The 18,468-nt window shown below is 38.2% G+C and overlaps 1 protein-coding gene across 9 annotated transcripts in view; it reads left to right on the plus strand.

The window, feature by feature from the left end:
• LOC109080113 (guanine nucleotide exchange factor VAV2-like) overlaps positions 1–18,468 on the plus strand; it is a 156,731-nt gene that overhangs the window by 95,084 nt on the left and 43,179 nt on the right. For all 9 annotated transcript variants that reach the window (XM_042778874.1, XM_042778876.1, XM_042778880.1 and 6 more), the window contains exon 3: positions 14,637–14,695. In XM_042778874.1, coding sequence (XP_042634808.1) covers positions 14,637–14,695 — 59 coding nt within the window. The remainder of the gene's footprint in view (positions 1–14,636; positions 14,696–18,468) is intronic.

Raw genomic sequence — 18,468 nt, forward strand, 5'->3', positions numbered from 1 at the left:
CTAGCACCACAAATTCTCCTCCAATCAGCGTGATTCTGACCCAGAGTGTTCTAGCACACAGGCGCAGCGTCACAGCTTGGCACGCGAAACTGCAGTGCGTAAATGTAACTAGCTGGAACCAAGCCCACGCGTGGATCAGGCCTCGCTGCTGCTGCATGTGGCATGCTTCCATTTTCACACTCAACGGTTAGAAAGTTCACATCTCACATTTCTGAGGCTTTTTGATAATCTTGTTTGGATTGTTGTGCTCCAGAAATGGTTTACTGAGGATTCTGTGACATTTTGTATGATCAGGAAAGGAAGTTTTCTTCTAGCAGACAGATGGTAAATAGCAGCTGTAAACCACTGACTCTCTCCTCAGATGCCCAGCTGATGAGCTGAACTTGACCCCAGCTTGAAATGCCAGCCACTGTGTGCCGTCCCAGCTTGGCATCGATTCAGGCCTCCCAGCTGAGATTGGCATGTCCTCTTTCTTTGTGGAGGTTGAGCTGTATTTCCTCTGGGCTCACATAGGTTTGCGTGTCTGGCTTCTTTTCCGGCAAATGAACAGCAGGCCGAGCAGAATGTACCGAGAGTGCTGCATTCAGAAATGTGAATGCATCACATCAGGCATGCAACATGCCCATTCTCAGTTATCTGAACAAAATGATCTCCCACAATGCCTTTTAGGTTTACAATTTATGTACAATATATCACCATCATATAAATAAATAAATAGGAATAGGATAAATAGTAAGTTAAAAAGAGATGCATTTATTTGAAATATAAATATTCTGTAACATATTATAAATATCTTTACTGTTACTTTACTGTTGTGATGCCTAAATTAACCTTTAGCATTTGAAGACTGATTTTTAGTTTTTAGATGTATTTTTTTACAATGTGATTTTGTATTTATGTGGAATTTTTCAGTTATCTGCTATAGAATCTGCCTTGAAATTTGTTATGCAGATTGTTAAGGGCACTTACAGTTACAAGTTGTTAAAAGAGGGATGAAAGAAGTGGTAATTTAAAGTGATATGACTTGCCCTCAGCCTGTGGAAAAAGTTTATGTATATCTGTGTCTCTGTGGTGTGTCTCTAGGTTGCTGTTATTTCTGATAGCATAGAGTGATCGAGGTCAGTGTTATCCTGGGAGGAAGAAGACATCACACTGATATTAAAAACACCCGTCAAATTTCATTGAATTAGAGGGAACAGAGCCTTGCTCTAGTGAGAGGACAACGGCCTGCTTCCCCATCATGACCAGTGTGCTGCGGTTCAGGAGTTTTACAGGAAATATCATCGAGAATCATTCTACATTGGACATACTGTGGGTATTTGAAAAAGAAACAGCTCATTTAAGTCATTTGTCAATGCGCTGTTTGTTTTTGATCCACTTAAAAAAATCCCTTTTATTCCTTTAAGAGTCATTTGTTCAGGAATTGAAGTACACTGGTCATGCTGATGTTTTTGATTCACTGGAAAGTACCGCTCACAAGAATCGTTTGTTCACTCTGTCATAAAAACGAGGAAAACAGATACAGAAAGACTCTCAGTACTTCAATATTGAAGTACAGTACCATATCTCAGTACTTCCATCAGATAAGTAAGCCTAGTCCCTTTCCTTTCTTCAGCAATTGACATCTTAAAGGATTTCCCTTGTTAAGGGTTGACTAAAAACGCCCAACGGTGCAGAGAAGGAAGCAGGGAAAGAGAATTGGTGTCAGAGGCATCACATTTTTACCTAGTGAATGAGACCAGGAATAAATAGCAGTTCCTGATATTTGGAGTGTCATGGTGTTTTTTTTTTCCTCTTGTCTCTAATGGAAGCAATGATGGCTCCATCGGTGGAGTGCTGCAACACTGCCACATCAGGTTAATTCAGCTGCAATCTGGTTGGCTGGAACGTACAGAGCATAAGATGTATACATCTATAGCCAAAAGTGCTTGCATTTGTTTAGGATGTCATTTTAATGTTACAGTATTTTATTAGTGGTAATACTTAAAGTAAAAATTGCATAATTATTTTTTTTAATGTGCATTTTTTATATTATTATATTATTTTTATGTTATATTAAAGCAGTATTATTATAATAACATTAGTAAGTAATAATAGTATTACTGTGGCTTCTGTTGTATGTTGCCACTGACCTTATAGGAATATTTTATGTTTTCATGTCAGTGTTAACTGATGGTCAGTTCAGACAGGAGCAGAATTGAAGTTCTGGTGTCTGACAGGCTCAAACATGTCCATGGCTCTGGCTGTATGCAGTGCAGCAGACTTTCATGAGCAGGGATTGAGAGGTTTCCCTAAAGACTGCATAATCATTCCTGCCAGCTCATTAGGCCCCAGAGCAGTCTAGTGGCCCTGCTGGGTGTGCGCGTCGAACTGGCACTCAGCCCACAAGTTCAAGGCCAATCAACCTACCACAGAAGGAAAGACGGGGGAAAGAGATGCAGAAAAGGAAAAATAACAAGATACAGAGAAGAAAGGATGGAGATCTACACAGAGGGGGGTCATAACGTTCATTCCCACCCCCTCAAAGTGCAGAGGAATTGAATAATCAAGCTAGATTTCTGAGTCCCCTAAAAGCACAGCAGTACTCACAAAGGCTGTGACGTCTTCCATCAGTGTAAACAGAATCTAATCCTTATCCAGAGAGGGGATGTACAAGAATAACTGGGACTGGGACAAAGAGCTAGTTCCAAAATCTTCCTGTATGAGATCAAGTCACTGTTTGTGTGTAATGATGTTCGGTGCCACCAGACTATTTGTAATTGTGGAGATCAATTCTAGAAATGTGGGAGCAGCAAGGCTTCTTTTTTTTTCTTTCTTTCTTTCCAATATTAGCCATTTATCAGCTATTGGTCATAACATGAAAATAATCATCAGCTTATCATTGTCAGAAGGATTTTTTTATTTTTGTGCATCCCTTAAGGATTAGACATAAGCCTGTTAAACTAATCTATGTGTTTTTGTTGGTATAGAGCAGGAGTGTCAGTGCGCTGAGATTACAGGGGATATGTTATGTGATTAATTTGGCAGGATCTGCTTCCTGCGTCAATCTTTCCCTCTTCCTGGTGATTCACCCTCAGAACTGTGCAAATGGAGCAAACCAAAAACACCACACTTCAGCTCCAAAGCTCCTTTAGATAGATAGATAGATAGATAGATAGATAGATAGATAGATAGATAGATAGATAGATTGGCTATAAATAGATAGATAGATAGATAGATAGATAGATAGTTTTTAAATACATTTTAAATATTATTTTTGGTCTGATTTTTGTAATGTGTGACAGAAATTGTGAAATTGAAAGTAATGTATGTTGATGGCTAGAACGGAAGATTGCTCGGATAGTTATTCCATTGCTAAAGAATGTGCAAGCCTCTCACAGGGCATTTGAGTTGGGATAGGTGACTCGTGATAGCCCAACAATAGAGCTTGTGAGCAGAGTAGAGCCCTGAATCACCACAGAGAAATGAGAATGAATTGTCCTCTGTGTTGTATTATCTCCATTACAAAAGAGCCGGATGGATACACTACTGTATCCACAGATAGAATAGACTCCACATGCACTGGGTGCTTTCATGGATGGGTCCGTCTGGACATGTTCCAAGCCAGGGGCTCATTCATCAGAGACTCTGATGTGAATAAGCAACTGTGCGTGAGTCTCTAGCAGACTCTGGTGACAGGCTGAAGAGATGAGTACAGGAGATTTATGACCTTGATCTGAGATCCATGATGGACTCAGTGTGGAGCTCAAAGCCTTTTGATAAACTCTCTTTCTTCACCACTTCCTCATTTAGTGTTTGACTTCAAAGAAGCTGAGATTGATTTACAGACATGTAACATTTTTGTATTTTCTCCGAACTATAAACCATGTAAGCCCATTTTCAGCAGCCATTGCTCCAGTCATAATTGTTACATGATCCTTCAGAAATCATTCTAATAAGCTGATTTTACCTAATATTTTTGAGGAAACTGTGTTTTTTCACAACTGGAAAGTTCAAACAGCATTTATTTTAAATAGAAGTATTTTAACATTATAATTGTCTTTATGGTCATGTTTGATAAATTTAATGATTCCTTGCTAAATAAAAGTACTATTTTTATTAATTTATATATTTTTTAAAATCTTACTGACTCTCTGCTGAAGAAGTCACCAGCCCAATTTGACATCTCCCCTCACCCCCAAGAGTTTTGGAAGGGTGTCTGGTAATATAGCAGATTCCCTCAGAGAGTATTGTAATGTTGTGATGCTTTCATTTAGTTGTAGCACTTAAAATTGTTATTGTTGTTAATGTTTATTTATTTTTCTTATTTTATATTCATATTCAGCATTTTAGTCTAGTGTTTGCCTTCATTAATGAGTGGTATGACATGTTTGCTGACGCCACAGACAGAAACCAGCCTATGTATTTGGTTGAACTCTGCAGAAGAGGTCATGACCTGTTGAAAACTGTCACAGCGAAACATCCCTGTGAAGTCAGGCTCTTTTTAATGAAGACGCAAGTCAGTACTTTTGATCTCATTCCTGTAGAGGTTGGCAGCACCCCTTTCTTCAGTCACATCTGAATGAGTTATGGGATGATGTCTCACCGGGGTAACTGGGAAACACAAACTCACAATCACAACACAATCACATTAACCACCACACCTTACAAACACACACACACACACACACACACACACACACACACACACAAATTTTTCTGCACCCCTTTCCCTGCGTACTGAAGATCAGAGAGGAGAGTGGATATCTCAGATTTGATGTGAAACTAGTATTGCCAATTCTTTGTTTAATCAATATCATCATTACAGTTCTCAGTGGCATTATGTTTTGAACATCTTTACAACGCTCATCTCAAATTTCTAAATTAATAGTTTAAACGACAGAGACCTGTACAGGCATTCTCACCTGTACAGCAATACTCTGTGTGTATGTGTGTGAGAATTTTCAAATCTGTCATTTGGGTAGAAATATCACATGCATTTCTCTTATTAGCCCATAAGGAACCAAATTCAGCACCCAGTGGTAAAAGATCTTCTGGTTTGGCAGCTGAGACTGGCTCTTTTGCACAACACGCTCAAACTCGTTTTTCAGTCCCACAGTTTTATCCTCCTTCTTTGTGTTTTTTCTGTCTAGGAAACCTCTTTATTCTTGTCCACCAGGGACATTTCTCTGCTTTTGTGAAAGTGCATGCTTGGAAGTTGTTATCATAATACAGTTCTGTCTTGAATCCTCTAAGGCACAAAGTTAATTTCATCCCTAAGAGAATTAACTTTATTTTAGACTGTAATATTGAAGTATTTTTTTAGACTCTAATGCCATTTTTATTGAATCATGTTGTGTGAAATGTTGCATTATGAGCGTATTAAGGCGCAATCGTTAGATATGAAGTCATAAATACAAGACACAAAGTCACATTTACCTTTTTGGTAATTATGTTTCAGATTATATTTTGATATCCCACATGTGATGGGCAATAATACCAAAAAAGTATAGAGTCTAAATTAGGTATAAAAAATATCTGCTTCTATATGCTGATACAGTAACTAAAAAAACTATTATCACTAATATATTATTGTGCAGTATTGTGCATCCTTGAATATAAACAAATTTTGGATTCCAGAGGCTTCCATTGTGGCCTCTGTATCCCCATGACCTTATTGGCAAAATCTGCAGCAGCGTAATGTGTCTCTGCCCTCAGGTGTCCATCATAGTTGTTGTGGCGACACAGAGCAGTGTTGCCAAAAAGGCCAGTGTTCCAAATTGAAGGCCTTTGTCCTGCTGTCACGTCAACTGCCAATGGAGAGACCTCCTGTGGGTCTTCATTCAACTCATATGGACACTCCTGTACTGTAACAGAGAGAGAGCAGTGAGATCAGAATAAGAGCATTATGTTTGTCCTCTGTCCTTTTTCTTCTCTCACTGTACTTCCCTTTAGCCAACAGAGAGGGTTACTTCTCACAGCAAGAGCAGGTCAGCACGAATGTCAGTAGTTGTTCAGTTCAGCTCAAGCCTTCATTTATTTGGTCAAAATCACAATTTAAAATAGCTGTTATTTTAATAAGCTTTAAAATGGAATTTATTCCTGTGATGGCAAATCTGAATTTTCAGCAGAAATTACTTAAGTCACATGATCCTTCAGAAGTAATTCTAATACGTTTCTTTGGTGCTCAAGAAACATTTCTCGTTCTTAAACATTTTTTAGGATTTTCTGAATAGAAAGTTCAAAAGAACATTTAAAAAATATAGATTTTTTGTTAACCTTATAAATGTCTGTACTGTCACTTTAAATTTAAATCAGAATTGATGGCTTAAAATATGAATTTCTATACAACAAAACTCATCTTACTAATAGATTATACACAAACCACACTCAACAAAATAATATAAATATGAAAAACAAATACATAAAAATATTTTATAAATACAAGATAAATACATAGAGCTGTGGTTTAATTTAATGGATTTTCAGTGCCTCGACTCGTGGGTGCTTAGTTTAAGTAGCCACGCTGTACCTGACTGTCGTGGGCCCTGTTTGAACGTGATGGAGAAGCTCTGCATGGCTGACCTCTCACATTAGAGCGCTCTGACCCCGCAACAGTGAGATTGGATATGGAATAAATCCATCTACTTAACAGAGAGAGAGTATCAGTACTCTCCATCTGACTGAGATGGATGAAGCAGTGCTGCTTCTCTGATGCTCTGCGTTTGCTTTGGCGTGCTTGTAAAGAGAGGCCTGGGTTAGATTCAGGGAAGAGGATCCGTGCATCCTCGCCAGACACAACAGTCAATGTCCTGGGATGGTCTGGAGGGCAGAGTCAGAGGGAACATCCGGACGTTTATTCTTTCCCAGCTCGCCTTTATCTCCTCCAGAGCAGCGCTCCAGCCCTGGCCCTGTTCACCCAACCTTGGACACTCAGATTAAATCCAAACTAATCCCATCCACTTGTGCACGCTCAGAGCTGTTAGAGCCTGCCCAACGACTGCCTAAATCTACCCAGCATCCCCTGATGTATGTCCCTGCAGGTGTCATAGCTGATAAAACCGTATATAGAGGAATTTGTTTTAACTTCAAAAACACAGTGCTCTCTGAAGACCAGCCCTTCACCCTACAAACTAAACCTGCAGAAGAGGTAGAGAGAGAAAAGGAGGCATGGATACAGTTTCTAGGGAGTGAAAGGACACTAAGCTCATATCATTTTCCCATAATTCCTTTGTATTCTCAGATTCCTTGGATTCCAAGTGTGAAATCCCTCCTTCGCTCTGTCTTACACAATCAATTGTTGTCATAACAGACACACTCACAGTGATCTTTTACAGCTGGACATTTCTCTGACTTTGTGCTTTTCAGTAAACCCATCATGACTGTGACGGCCCGAGAGGTGGCCGCACAGAAGTGGTAATGTAGATGTAACACACTTTGTCTCTTGCTTATATACACAAACACACACAAACATACATACACATGCATTAAAATTTACATGAAGGACATGTGTTTACATTTAATCTTAATTTAATAATTTTTCCTCAAATTGTCTTTTTGTTTATATTTTCTATAGTAAAGCTAGTTTATAATAACCACACAAAACAACCAATAGTCACAGTTTTTAAAATATATTACTTTATTTTGGATTCTCATCATTTATAACCTACTGTATAACCACCTTTACACAAAGATGGTGTCATCTTATTAATGTTGACAGAAAATGCTTACTAAGTGTCATGACAAAGGCAGCGTTAGCTACAAATGTAATTTACCAGCATTGTTCTTGTTCTGTAAATGCAAATGTAGTTTGAAGTACTACCTTATGCTGTATTTTCAGAACAGGACGAGCTGTCTGGAGCATTAAACTCCACACATTCACATTGGACCAATCAGCTTAAACAGCTCCAACAATTTACCCGCTTTATAAACAAGCATCACATGTGGTTTTGACTGGCGTCTGGTGCTGAGAGCGAGAGATGGTAGGGTATGCTTGGCAGAGCACCTCTCATTTCCTTTGTTAACTTATGAAACAAACCGTAGGCCTTTTGTCTGTGTTTCTGGACTTATTTGATATGAGTCAAAGAGCATAAAAAGTCTCAGTCTTCTTATTAATATCTTACGAAACTGTTTTTAAAGCTGTGTGAGGCAGCAACAGTTCATTGTGTTTTATATATTGTGCTTTGCTTTCCGTGTGTTTTCCATTCCTTTTAGGCAGAATGCATTACAGCATGTTCCGTCTGTAATCACAGATATTATGGCTCTGTTAAACCTTTTCAGAGAGCAAAGCCTACGCAGAAACATCACTGTTCACTTTGTGATAATTTGGCAGTGTTTTCTCAGTTGAAAGGCAGGTACGAGACAGGCGGGCGTTCACAAGTGTCTGCGGTTTAAGTAAATAGCCGTTTGCTTGGCTAGCACCATTGCTTGGTGGATTTGTAAGCACAAGGAGCCAAGCCAAGACCATAAGAGCCCTCCATCTGATAAGAGCCGTGTAATGATTTTCAAATGGGAATCTACCCTCCACATTATTTGAGGGGCCACTGTTGTCTGGTTATGCACCCATAATATGCCACACGCGCACAATGTGTGAAAAAGATTATCTGATTATAAAGCTTTATTACATTTATTTACGGAATTACTGAAATTAATAAATAACTATCAATAAAGGAATCTAAAGTTTGTTTATTTATATGTGCATAGTCATAGTCATATTAATAGAATAAATGCACACATACTGTAGATGTTGTAAATAAATGAATATAATTTTCTTGAATTGATATTCATGTATTTATTTTTATTTATTTAGCTTACATATTAGATGTATGACATAAAAGTCATACAGGGGCATATTTGCCCCCTTATCTTGAAATTTGGGAGCATTCTAAATGTATTTTAATAGACTAAATGGCACAGTGAACGTGTGAACTCTTAATTGTGCATGCATAGAAGTCTAACCTACGTCTCGTAGTGTATGCATGCACTCTCTGGGTGTGTTTTTGTTTGGTTTTTGCGATATACTCGATAATGTCAAATCGCATATCATTTAAACAACAATTACAATACTATCATAGACGATATATAGCACACCCCTAATCATAAGCCTAATTAGATCGTAGAACCATTGCCACCAGTGGTCTCTACGATCAACTTAGCTCACAATGCTTATAAGAAACGCAGAAACGATCGATCTGTTTGTTGGCACAGAAGGTACTGTAGTCATGTTTTGTGTGAAAATGACCACTGTCCACTGATATCCATTTTTTCTTGAATGCACACGCATGTCTTTCACACTCTCCTTTGTGTTTAGACTGAAGCATATGTCATCCTTTTATGCTCAGGAGCTGGACTGGGTCTTTGGGGCAGCGCCATAAACATTTGGGTCACAGCCCGAGTCCCCCTCCCTTGTGCAGTAGGGTTGACTGGAAAATCCCTGCTAAACACGCAGCAGCTGGAGTCCTCTGAGAGGATTCGGCTCTGGCTCAAACTTTATTGCCAGCATGTTCGTCATGTCACCATGTCAGCTGATACCCCATACTGCAGCACATGCACATGGAGTGATGACATCACTCCTTGGCTGATGTGAAACAGAAGGCTGTGTTTGTTTCTCCTTTGTTATGTTGTACAAGTCTGTTTCTGACTTCTTAGCAAACTAGACTGACAAACAAGTCACGCCCAAATCAAAGCAACAAAAAAACACCAACAAACAAATGTAAAATCTAAAGACATTTAGAAATCAATTTAAATTCATAATGTCTGATTATATTATATTATATTATATTATATTATATTATATTATATTATATATATTATATTATATTATTTATATATATTATATTATATTATATTATATATTATATTATTGGCAATGTAGTGATCAAATATTAAATATTATATTTAAAAAGGTCAATAAAGATTATATTTAAAATATTTTTATTTGCCTAGTGTTGATTAATTTAGATCATAATTTAAACCTTTTTAAACCAACCTTTTAACTTTGGTTTATTGTGGTTTTTAATACATGGTTGCATTAATACTTTACAATCAGTATTTTTTAATTCATTCATTCATACTGCTCACACATTTGCTCACACATATTGAATTGTGACATCTCGGTGTGTATCATATTGTGAGATTGGTGTTAGCCTTGCATAATAGAGAGAACTATTGGTCTTTAAGTGGTAGATCAGGTGTTTGTATGTGTGGCCAAGTTTATTTTGAGTTGTGTGAGTTTCTGCTGGTTGGCGTCCTGTGCTGCTGGGTCCATTATAGATGAGTGCCAGGACTCAGTCTTACTCACTGCCATCTGTTCACACATCAGTTCCCCGCTGAAACTCAGAGACTTGCTCAAACTCTCATTTAGAGTACATTAATGTAGAATATCACATTTAAGCATTTGTTTATATGTCTGCTGTCCCTCATCAGGTTTATTTTGAATCACTTACATATAAGGTTGATACAGAGCAGCATGATACAAAGCACTGACACTTTTCTTTATGTCACTGTAATCTTTGTTAGTGATGTTTGGAGCCATGGTGGTTGGATCTTCATCTCCTCTCCTTTCCTCTCCTCTTTCTGTCTTTTACTACTTTTCTACTACTACTGTCTTGTATCATCTACTTTTTGTATCATCTATATTCTCATCTCTCATCTTCTCTTCTGTCCTCTCCTCTTGTGTCCTATCTTTTCTTCCCTTCTGTCTCTTCTCTTCTTGTCTTGCACTACTTCTATCCTCAATTTTTCCACCTACTACTTTCCATCTTGTCTCATCTCATCTTGTCTTGGCCCATCTCGCCTTGTCTTGTCTATTCTCTTGTCTCCTACTTCATCTCCTCTAGTTTTGTCTCACCTTATCTTGCCTTTCTTTTATATTCATGTTTTCTTTTCTTTTCTTCTTCTCTCACAGATCATGCTAAGTCTGTGACCACGTGTGTTGTTCTGTTGGACAGGTGGATCTGCCATGTGTTTGTAAACACTGCACACATTACAGCTGATGTAGACACAATGCTGGCGTATCTTCACCTCAGATAAGAACTGTATAACATTAGTGAAAAATCTATGATTCTCTCTCTCTGTTGCGTCCTGGCTCTGACCTGACGCTCCTCATACACACTGAAGCACTGAGATGAGGGAAAAATCAATATTATGAGACAACAGAGCTAGAGCGGTTAACCTGACCTGAGGGAGAGAAGAAGAATGAGAGACAAAGAGATGAAAGTGACTTGAGTACAAGAACGAAGCACTGCAGTAGAAACACAATCCAGAGAAGAAATAGCCACAGCTTTGATGATGGATGAGTCACATATCGTCCCCGCAGGTGATGTTGTGTTGAAAATTTAGATACATTAGCAGATGAACACAAGAGCAATTCGCCTAACAGGCTAACACATAGACTAATTTAGCTGGATAGATCACTCAATCATCTGTTCTCCTGCCTGGAATGATTCTGCTTGATGCAAGCCAGAAAATAGGTGGTAGAATATCCGATGCAATGCATTATGGTTTATCATTTAGCATTAAGAGACGTCCCTTGTTTACATATTTGAGCAGATATACACAGGCCCACGTGCAATTCCTGCTCTCATTTAGGGGAGAAATTCTGTGATTTGGATTTGAGAATAAGATGTAAGTTCTACAAATTTTGTTAGTAGGTGAAAACATGATCAAATTAGCTATGATTTTATGATTGTGGAGTTTTGTAGCCACAGAATCTGTGTGTGTACATTTAATACATACTAAGGAAGTTGTACTGTGTACATTTTGGCATCATGTGACAAAAGTGCTTCTTCAGACTGGCTGTTTGTTCATAGAGAGCTTGTACATCCTTTACTAATTTATAGCTGCAGAAGTATGAAATGTTGTGTTTTTAATTAATCATTCAAACATGTTACTTATTTATTGGTAGTTTTTATGCTATATGTTCTCAAATATCACCCATACTAAGAACCTTGAAGCTCCACACACATCTGCACTCAGTGTTTTGATCTGACTGAGGAACAACTAGTGCCACCATGGCAGCAGTCAAGGCAAGCGGAAAACACAGCCAAGAGCATGAGGTGACACAGCACCATTTTCACTTTTGCATATGCACATCTGCTTTCCTGTGTGTGTGTGCTTATGTGTGTGGCTTCTGCATTATACACTTGAGACCCTCTAGCACACCATCTGGAAGCCTCTAGAAGGGCCACCAATAAGCCTATTCGCACGTGTCTCACGACTGGCATTAAATCAAATGAATTAAATGATGATTAAATGTAAATCAGTGTAAATACCGCACACGTTTAACCCTGTTACCCGGCACTAATGCAGCTGGGGAGAGGAGAGATCTTCACAGATCTGTGAAAAGTGCTTCACGTCTGTGATTTCATTGGGGCGTTTCATGCCACATGTCCGTTAATGTTGTCATTAGTGGTGTACTGTAGCATGATCCGTGTGTGCACACATGCTGCGACACCAAAGCCCATCATAAAACATGGCAAAAAAACACAAGACACTATTCTGTATTTTTGCAAAAGTTTATTAGTGGCATACATTTTTGTTTTTTACAAAAAAATAAAAAATAAAAATCTTAAGTATTATATTTTTGTGATGTTGTCACATAATTTATATTATAGACATATGTATATATACAGGGCCCTCCATAAGTATTTTAACAGTAAAGACAAAATTGTTCTGTTTGCTGTAGAGTCAAGAAATCTGTAAATATGATTAAAAGATGAATATGAGACAAAACTACATAATGTCACATTTTATTATTGGGTGATTCAACACAACGATGTTTTACCAGCTAAGAAGATCAGCACTTTTACGGTTTCATCTCCCTATCTGATGTGAGCATAAGTATTGGAACAGTTGCGTCACAGGTCTTTCTAAGTGTTCAGCTGTGTCCTGTTGCTAATTCTTCACATATTAAAAGCAGGGAATGTTTCTTATCATTTATATCCATTGTTTCTGCATTCTAAGTCTTGATGATGACACACACAAACCAGGATGAAGACGAGGAAGCAGACTCTGAAAGAAAAGCAAGCAATTTGGGTGCTAAAAGAAAAGAGGAAGTCAATTAGAACTATAGGAAAAACAAAGGGCATGGAGAAATCAAGAGTTTGGAAACTACCGGCGACATCAGCAACCAACGATGACCTGATCGGCTGAAAAAAAAACAACAGTAGTTGATGACAAACAAATCATAAAAGCTGTGAAAATTAACCCTAAATACATGTCTGTAAAATCACCAACAACCTCCAGAAAGCTGGGATGATGCTCTGTCAATCTACAGTCCGCAGGAGAATTTGACACAGAATTACAGAAGCTACACAGCAAGATGCAAACCTCTGATCAGCACCAAAAATAGAAATGCAAGATTCTTCACAAATGTGAGCCAGTAGAGTTTTGGAACTGAGCTGATCGACTGATGAGACAAAGATTAACCTTTATCTAAGTGATTGGAAAGCAAAAGTGTGGAGAAAAAAGGGAACTGCAAATGATCCTAAGCATTCAACCTCATCTGTAAAGCTTGGTGGAGGTGGTGTCATGGCATGGGCATGTATGGCTCTCTCTAGAACAGGAACTCTTCATTTTAATGATGACTTAATGTATGATGGCAGTAGCTGAATGAATTTGGAAGGGTACAAAATCATCTTGGCTGCCAATATTCAAGAAAATGCCACCAAACTCATCAGAAAGCACTTCATATTGCATCAGGACAGTGACCCAAAACACCCTGCCAGTTCAGTCAAGGACTTTATCAGGGCAAAGAAATGTAAAGTCTTAGATTGCCCAAATCAATCTCCAGATTTAAATCCAATCAAACATTAATTTCACCAGCTGAAGAGGAGACTAAAGACAGAAACTCCCCAAAACAAGCAACAGTTGGAATTGGCTGCATTAAAGGCTGGGGAAAAACATTTCAAAGTATAAGACCAAGAGTCTGGTGATTTTCTATGGGTTGCAGACTCACTGCTCTGATTGCATGCAAGGAATCTGCAAATAAATATTAGCTTTTAATCTTTTACATCTGCCTTAAATTCAATTGTTCCAATACTTATACTCACATCAAATAGTTGGATGAACTCTAAAAGTGCTGTCCTTTTTATTTGGTAAAACAAGTATGTGTCCAAAGACCTAATAATAAAATGTGACATTCTGTAGTTTTGTCACATATACATCTTTTAATCATATTTGCTAATGTATTGACTCCACAGCAGAGAAAACAATTGTGTCTTTACTGTTCCAATACTTATGGAGGGCACTGTAAATATATATATATATATATATATAATTTTATTTATTGTAATTTTTTTTTTATATGGTTATTTGATTTTGCTGTTTCTGATCAAATAAATAATAAGAAAAAAAATAAAGACATGGAGCTTGACTTTTTTAAACAATTACCCAGATCGTTCTAGTGAAAGAATAACAATTTTAAAAAACCTGGCAGTTACAAAACGTCTTAAGATTGTGGTGCCATGGTTTGCGCCTTTCATAAAATGTTAAAATCTAGTTGATCTTGATTTATTTTGATCTTGAAATGTTCAAATCTAGTTGATCTTGATTTATGTTGATCTTGAAGTTTGTAATTTGAAATCTCTGTATCTCTGTAATCTCTTGCTTTAAGCGACAATTATTTGGCTAATACAAACCTTCTTTTGTTCTCACAGGTGATCTCTGCGCTGTCCAGAATCTCCCACAACAGCATTGCACAAATCAAAGGCATCAGGTAACTGACTTCCTTCACACATATTGATTGTGTTTCCTGTCAGTCGTGATGTGTCTCGAGTCTTGAGGGATCTTTCACAGCACTCTCTCAGGTTGCACCTTTTATGTGGCTCCATTCAGAGGGCCTGGAAGGGAGAAGCAGTTGGCACAGACTACCGCATATGTGTGAAACCTGTGGGCCAAACCCATGAAGTGTGTGGTTGTCGCTCCCCTCAGGTGTTTTAGTAAGGAGGGATCCTGCCTCCCTTGCTTTACAGGCGACTGGGATCACTTCCTGTCTCATTATTTGCACAGTCCATTCGCCCCGCTCCGCAAATAAAGCCTTTTATCCAGCGTGGTAATGAGCTGATGGAGCGAGCCATTAGGCCTTTTGCCAGAGCCGGGCGGAGGCAAGACAGGTCTGCCATTAATCAATGTAGCGTAACCGAATGAGGGGTGCCTGAATCACTTCCTGTCCTCACCGGGCACGCTGCCGCAGAGGGATAGTGCCAAAATAGTGCCTGTTGATTTGTCAAAGTCATAACTCAGTCATTTGAACTGGAAGAATAAAATGATTCTTCACTGTAAATGTTGTCTGAAGTAATTAGAGGGAAGATCTGAAGATGGATCGTGGCAGCAGATGCGTTTACTGTGACTAATGCAGGTCAAATTTGCACCCTGAGCAAGTCTTCTGTTCAAGCCGTTTTAAGTGCAGTGCTTTTTGGGAGTTCGTGTAATTTCCTGGCTGTATACAGGAAGCAATGAAAGGCAGCTTTGTTTTCATCAACGCTATGGCGTGTGTCACAGCTTTGAGGGTGGAAACAGCATGCCGCTTTAGTGGTTAGGCAGCCATAACCTATATTTCTTTAAAAAGGCTTTTATTTCAGTCTATTGGTGATGTTGTGTTTTACTGTTTTCTGGCATAGAATGGAGGATGCATAAAAATTTCTGTCTGTTTTATTTCCTCTTCAAGTGTCTCACAAAGCAAGAAATGTCTCAGTCTTGTTTGGGAACATTCCTCTCACACCCTTTTGGATTTGGTTTAAAGCTGCATGCGGGTGTTTTTCTAGACAGGACTTGAAATTCAGCCACATTCCAGCACGCAAAATGCTTATCAATATTAACAAGGCTGAATTTTAGAGTTACTCTTAGCATGGTTTGGTTGCATTGCTTTATTATTGAAAGAACCTAGGGAGAGATGCCTCTGTAGCATCTTTATGCCATTTGACCTCTCAGCTAGATTGGTTAATGGTTATTCTGAATGCCTGTTAATTCATTAGCTATCAAAAGACAAAGTGCTGCTTCACAGAGGGAAACTGTGACATTACACAAAAAAATCTTGTTACTATTTCTGTTTTTTCAGCTGTGACCACATGCTCTTCCTCTGGGCTTTCCTGCCTGCATGAGTTCCAGATGGTGAACAGAACACAAATATGTTACTCTGTAACATATCGTAGCTTGTTTACTATTACACATGTAGAGTGTTTTAAGTTACGCACACCATACGATATAAACCACTGCTTTTACATATGAAGATCCTGTTTCAATAATAAGGTCTTTTACTGAGTAGCAGGAACAAGGAAAGGTAAAGTGTAAGTCATTCATCATGTTTTCGCACTGTAGTGCAGCACCTGTTGACATGATCTCTGATTTCCCCTTTCATCTGAACCATTGCTCTCTCAGATTCTGCTCAGATTGTATTCATCACCAGATGGTTTGTTACATGCTGATAGTGGTTATATTACTCACAGTCTATGTGATCAGATCACCTTCTTTTTATTGTACTTTTAGGCAGAATGCTGTTTTCTGTTCAGATTGTCATCCTTCATTCATACTGTAGTGTGGGCTGCATTGTTCAGTACCAGGAACACAGTAGCTCTTATCCAAAGACTGCTGTCTGTTGGCTACCTAGCTTTCGCTAACTGAAATCAAACTTCATAAGTGACTTATTTGGAACAGTCTGCATAGGCCCAAACTCTGTGCATCATGCAAATAGCACACAAGAGACATGACTCAGTTGACAAGAGAACACACACACACACACACACACACACACACACACACACACACACACACTACACACTTGTGTAGGATGTCAGCCAATCACATGTGAACATTCATGCATAATGCCATACTGTACATTTTAAATATGCACTAGCTACATGGACTGGCATGCCCAATTCACCTAGACCTATTTACACATGCAAGATGATTGCTGTGTATTATGAATGCACACACACACACATGCATGAAAGATGGTGGTGTCAGGTCTTATACAGATACAAGCATAACAAAGGAATGACAGAAAGCATAATGTACAGTACATGAATGGTTTTACTCCTGGTGTTTGATAGAAGATAGAAATTGCAGAGCAGATTGAAGCTGCCTGTAAGCATCAGATAATCCTCCGCATCCGCTCAGCTCTCTGCTTTATTGATTCTGTGGTGATGGACACTGCTCTTTATCAATCAGTCTTTATCAAGTCCTGAGAGAAAACCAGAGCCTGCTGGTGGAGTGATCAGATGGATGCTGTCCTGTGATCATCCTTCCAGTGATATTCCAGTATGAACCGGACAGGATCAGGTGCTCTGGGCTGCTTTGGATACCAAGGGATTACTGAACTCATGCTTTTATAGAATATCAATATAATTGTACCTTTTGCTTGCAGTTTTACTTGGATGATGCAAAATCACAGTCATTACAATTGAGAGAAAACAAAAAGGAGATATCAGGAGAGATTTTTAGTCTTCTTTAAATTAGAATTAGATTTTACAGAATTTAAAATGTAGCATTTTATTTTTTATGAAATTCAATTCAATTCAAAATACATATCAGAAAATCAGATTAAATTGAGTGCAAATGATCTTAACAACACATGGTAATATGAAAATGAATGATAAATCTAATAAAAAAAACCTTCCTAAATGACTGTAATGCTTCTATAAGGATGTGTAAATGTGATGTATAGTTTCTTTCAGCATGAATGAGCTTATCTGTTATTGTAATCATGCTGCAGTATGTTTTCTAATCTTGTGAAACCTGATAGAAAATGAATCAGTTTCACATTTTTTTTTCCCTGTACATGTTTTGTTCACTTCAAGGAACAAACTACTGAATGCTTCAGATGTTTCAATATTCTTCAAGCTCTTCTGAGCTGTTGCTTTCAGAATAGAGAGCAAATATCTGTTTCTGAGAGATAAAAACCCAGGGATACTGTTTGCTTGGACACAAATGAAATTGGAAAGAGACTGATGTGTCTGCCAGATCCAATTAAAGTGAGTATTGGCCTGATGTGTTTCAGGCTGTAATCACTGAGGGATGGGAGCAGCTTTCATATTACTCTGATTTCTAATGATCAGGTTTGCCACAGATGTTTATGTGTCTATGCATTAGTGTGGGTTTGTTTGATTGTCAATGTAGTGTGTGTTGTGTGTGTGTGTCATGTTTGTGTGTGTGTCTATGCATTAGTGTGGTGTTATGCATTAGTGTGGGTTTGTTTGATTGTCAATGTATGGCATGTCCATGTTTATGCTGCTAATGATGCCTGAGGGTTTATTAAGGAGTGAATGATTTTAACGAAAACAAAGACTCATAATTGATCCTATGTGAATGTTTGATGTCAACTAATTAGGCACACCACCGAAGAGTATTGTGATGTGATCTCTATTTAGCACAACACTAAGAAAAATACAAACAACAAATAAAATTTTTACTTGTCAAAATGGATGGATGGATGGATGGATGGAAGGAAGGAAGGAAGGAAGGAAGGAAGGAAGGAAAATAGTAATAACAAAG

This window comes from Cyprinus carpio, chromosome A21 (assembly GCF_018340385.1).
Source record: "Cyprinus carpio isolate SPL01 chromosome A21, ASM1834038v1, whole genome shotgun sequence".
Taxonomy (NCBI): domain Eukaryota; kingdom Metazoa; phylum Chordata; class Actinopteri; order Cypriniformes; family Cyprinidae; genus Cyprinus; species Cyprinus carpio.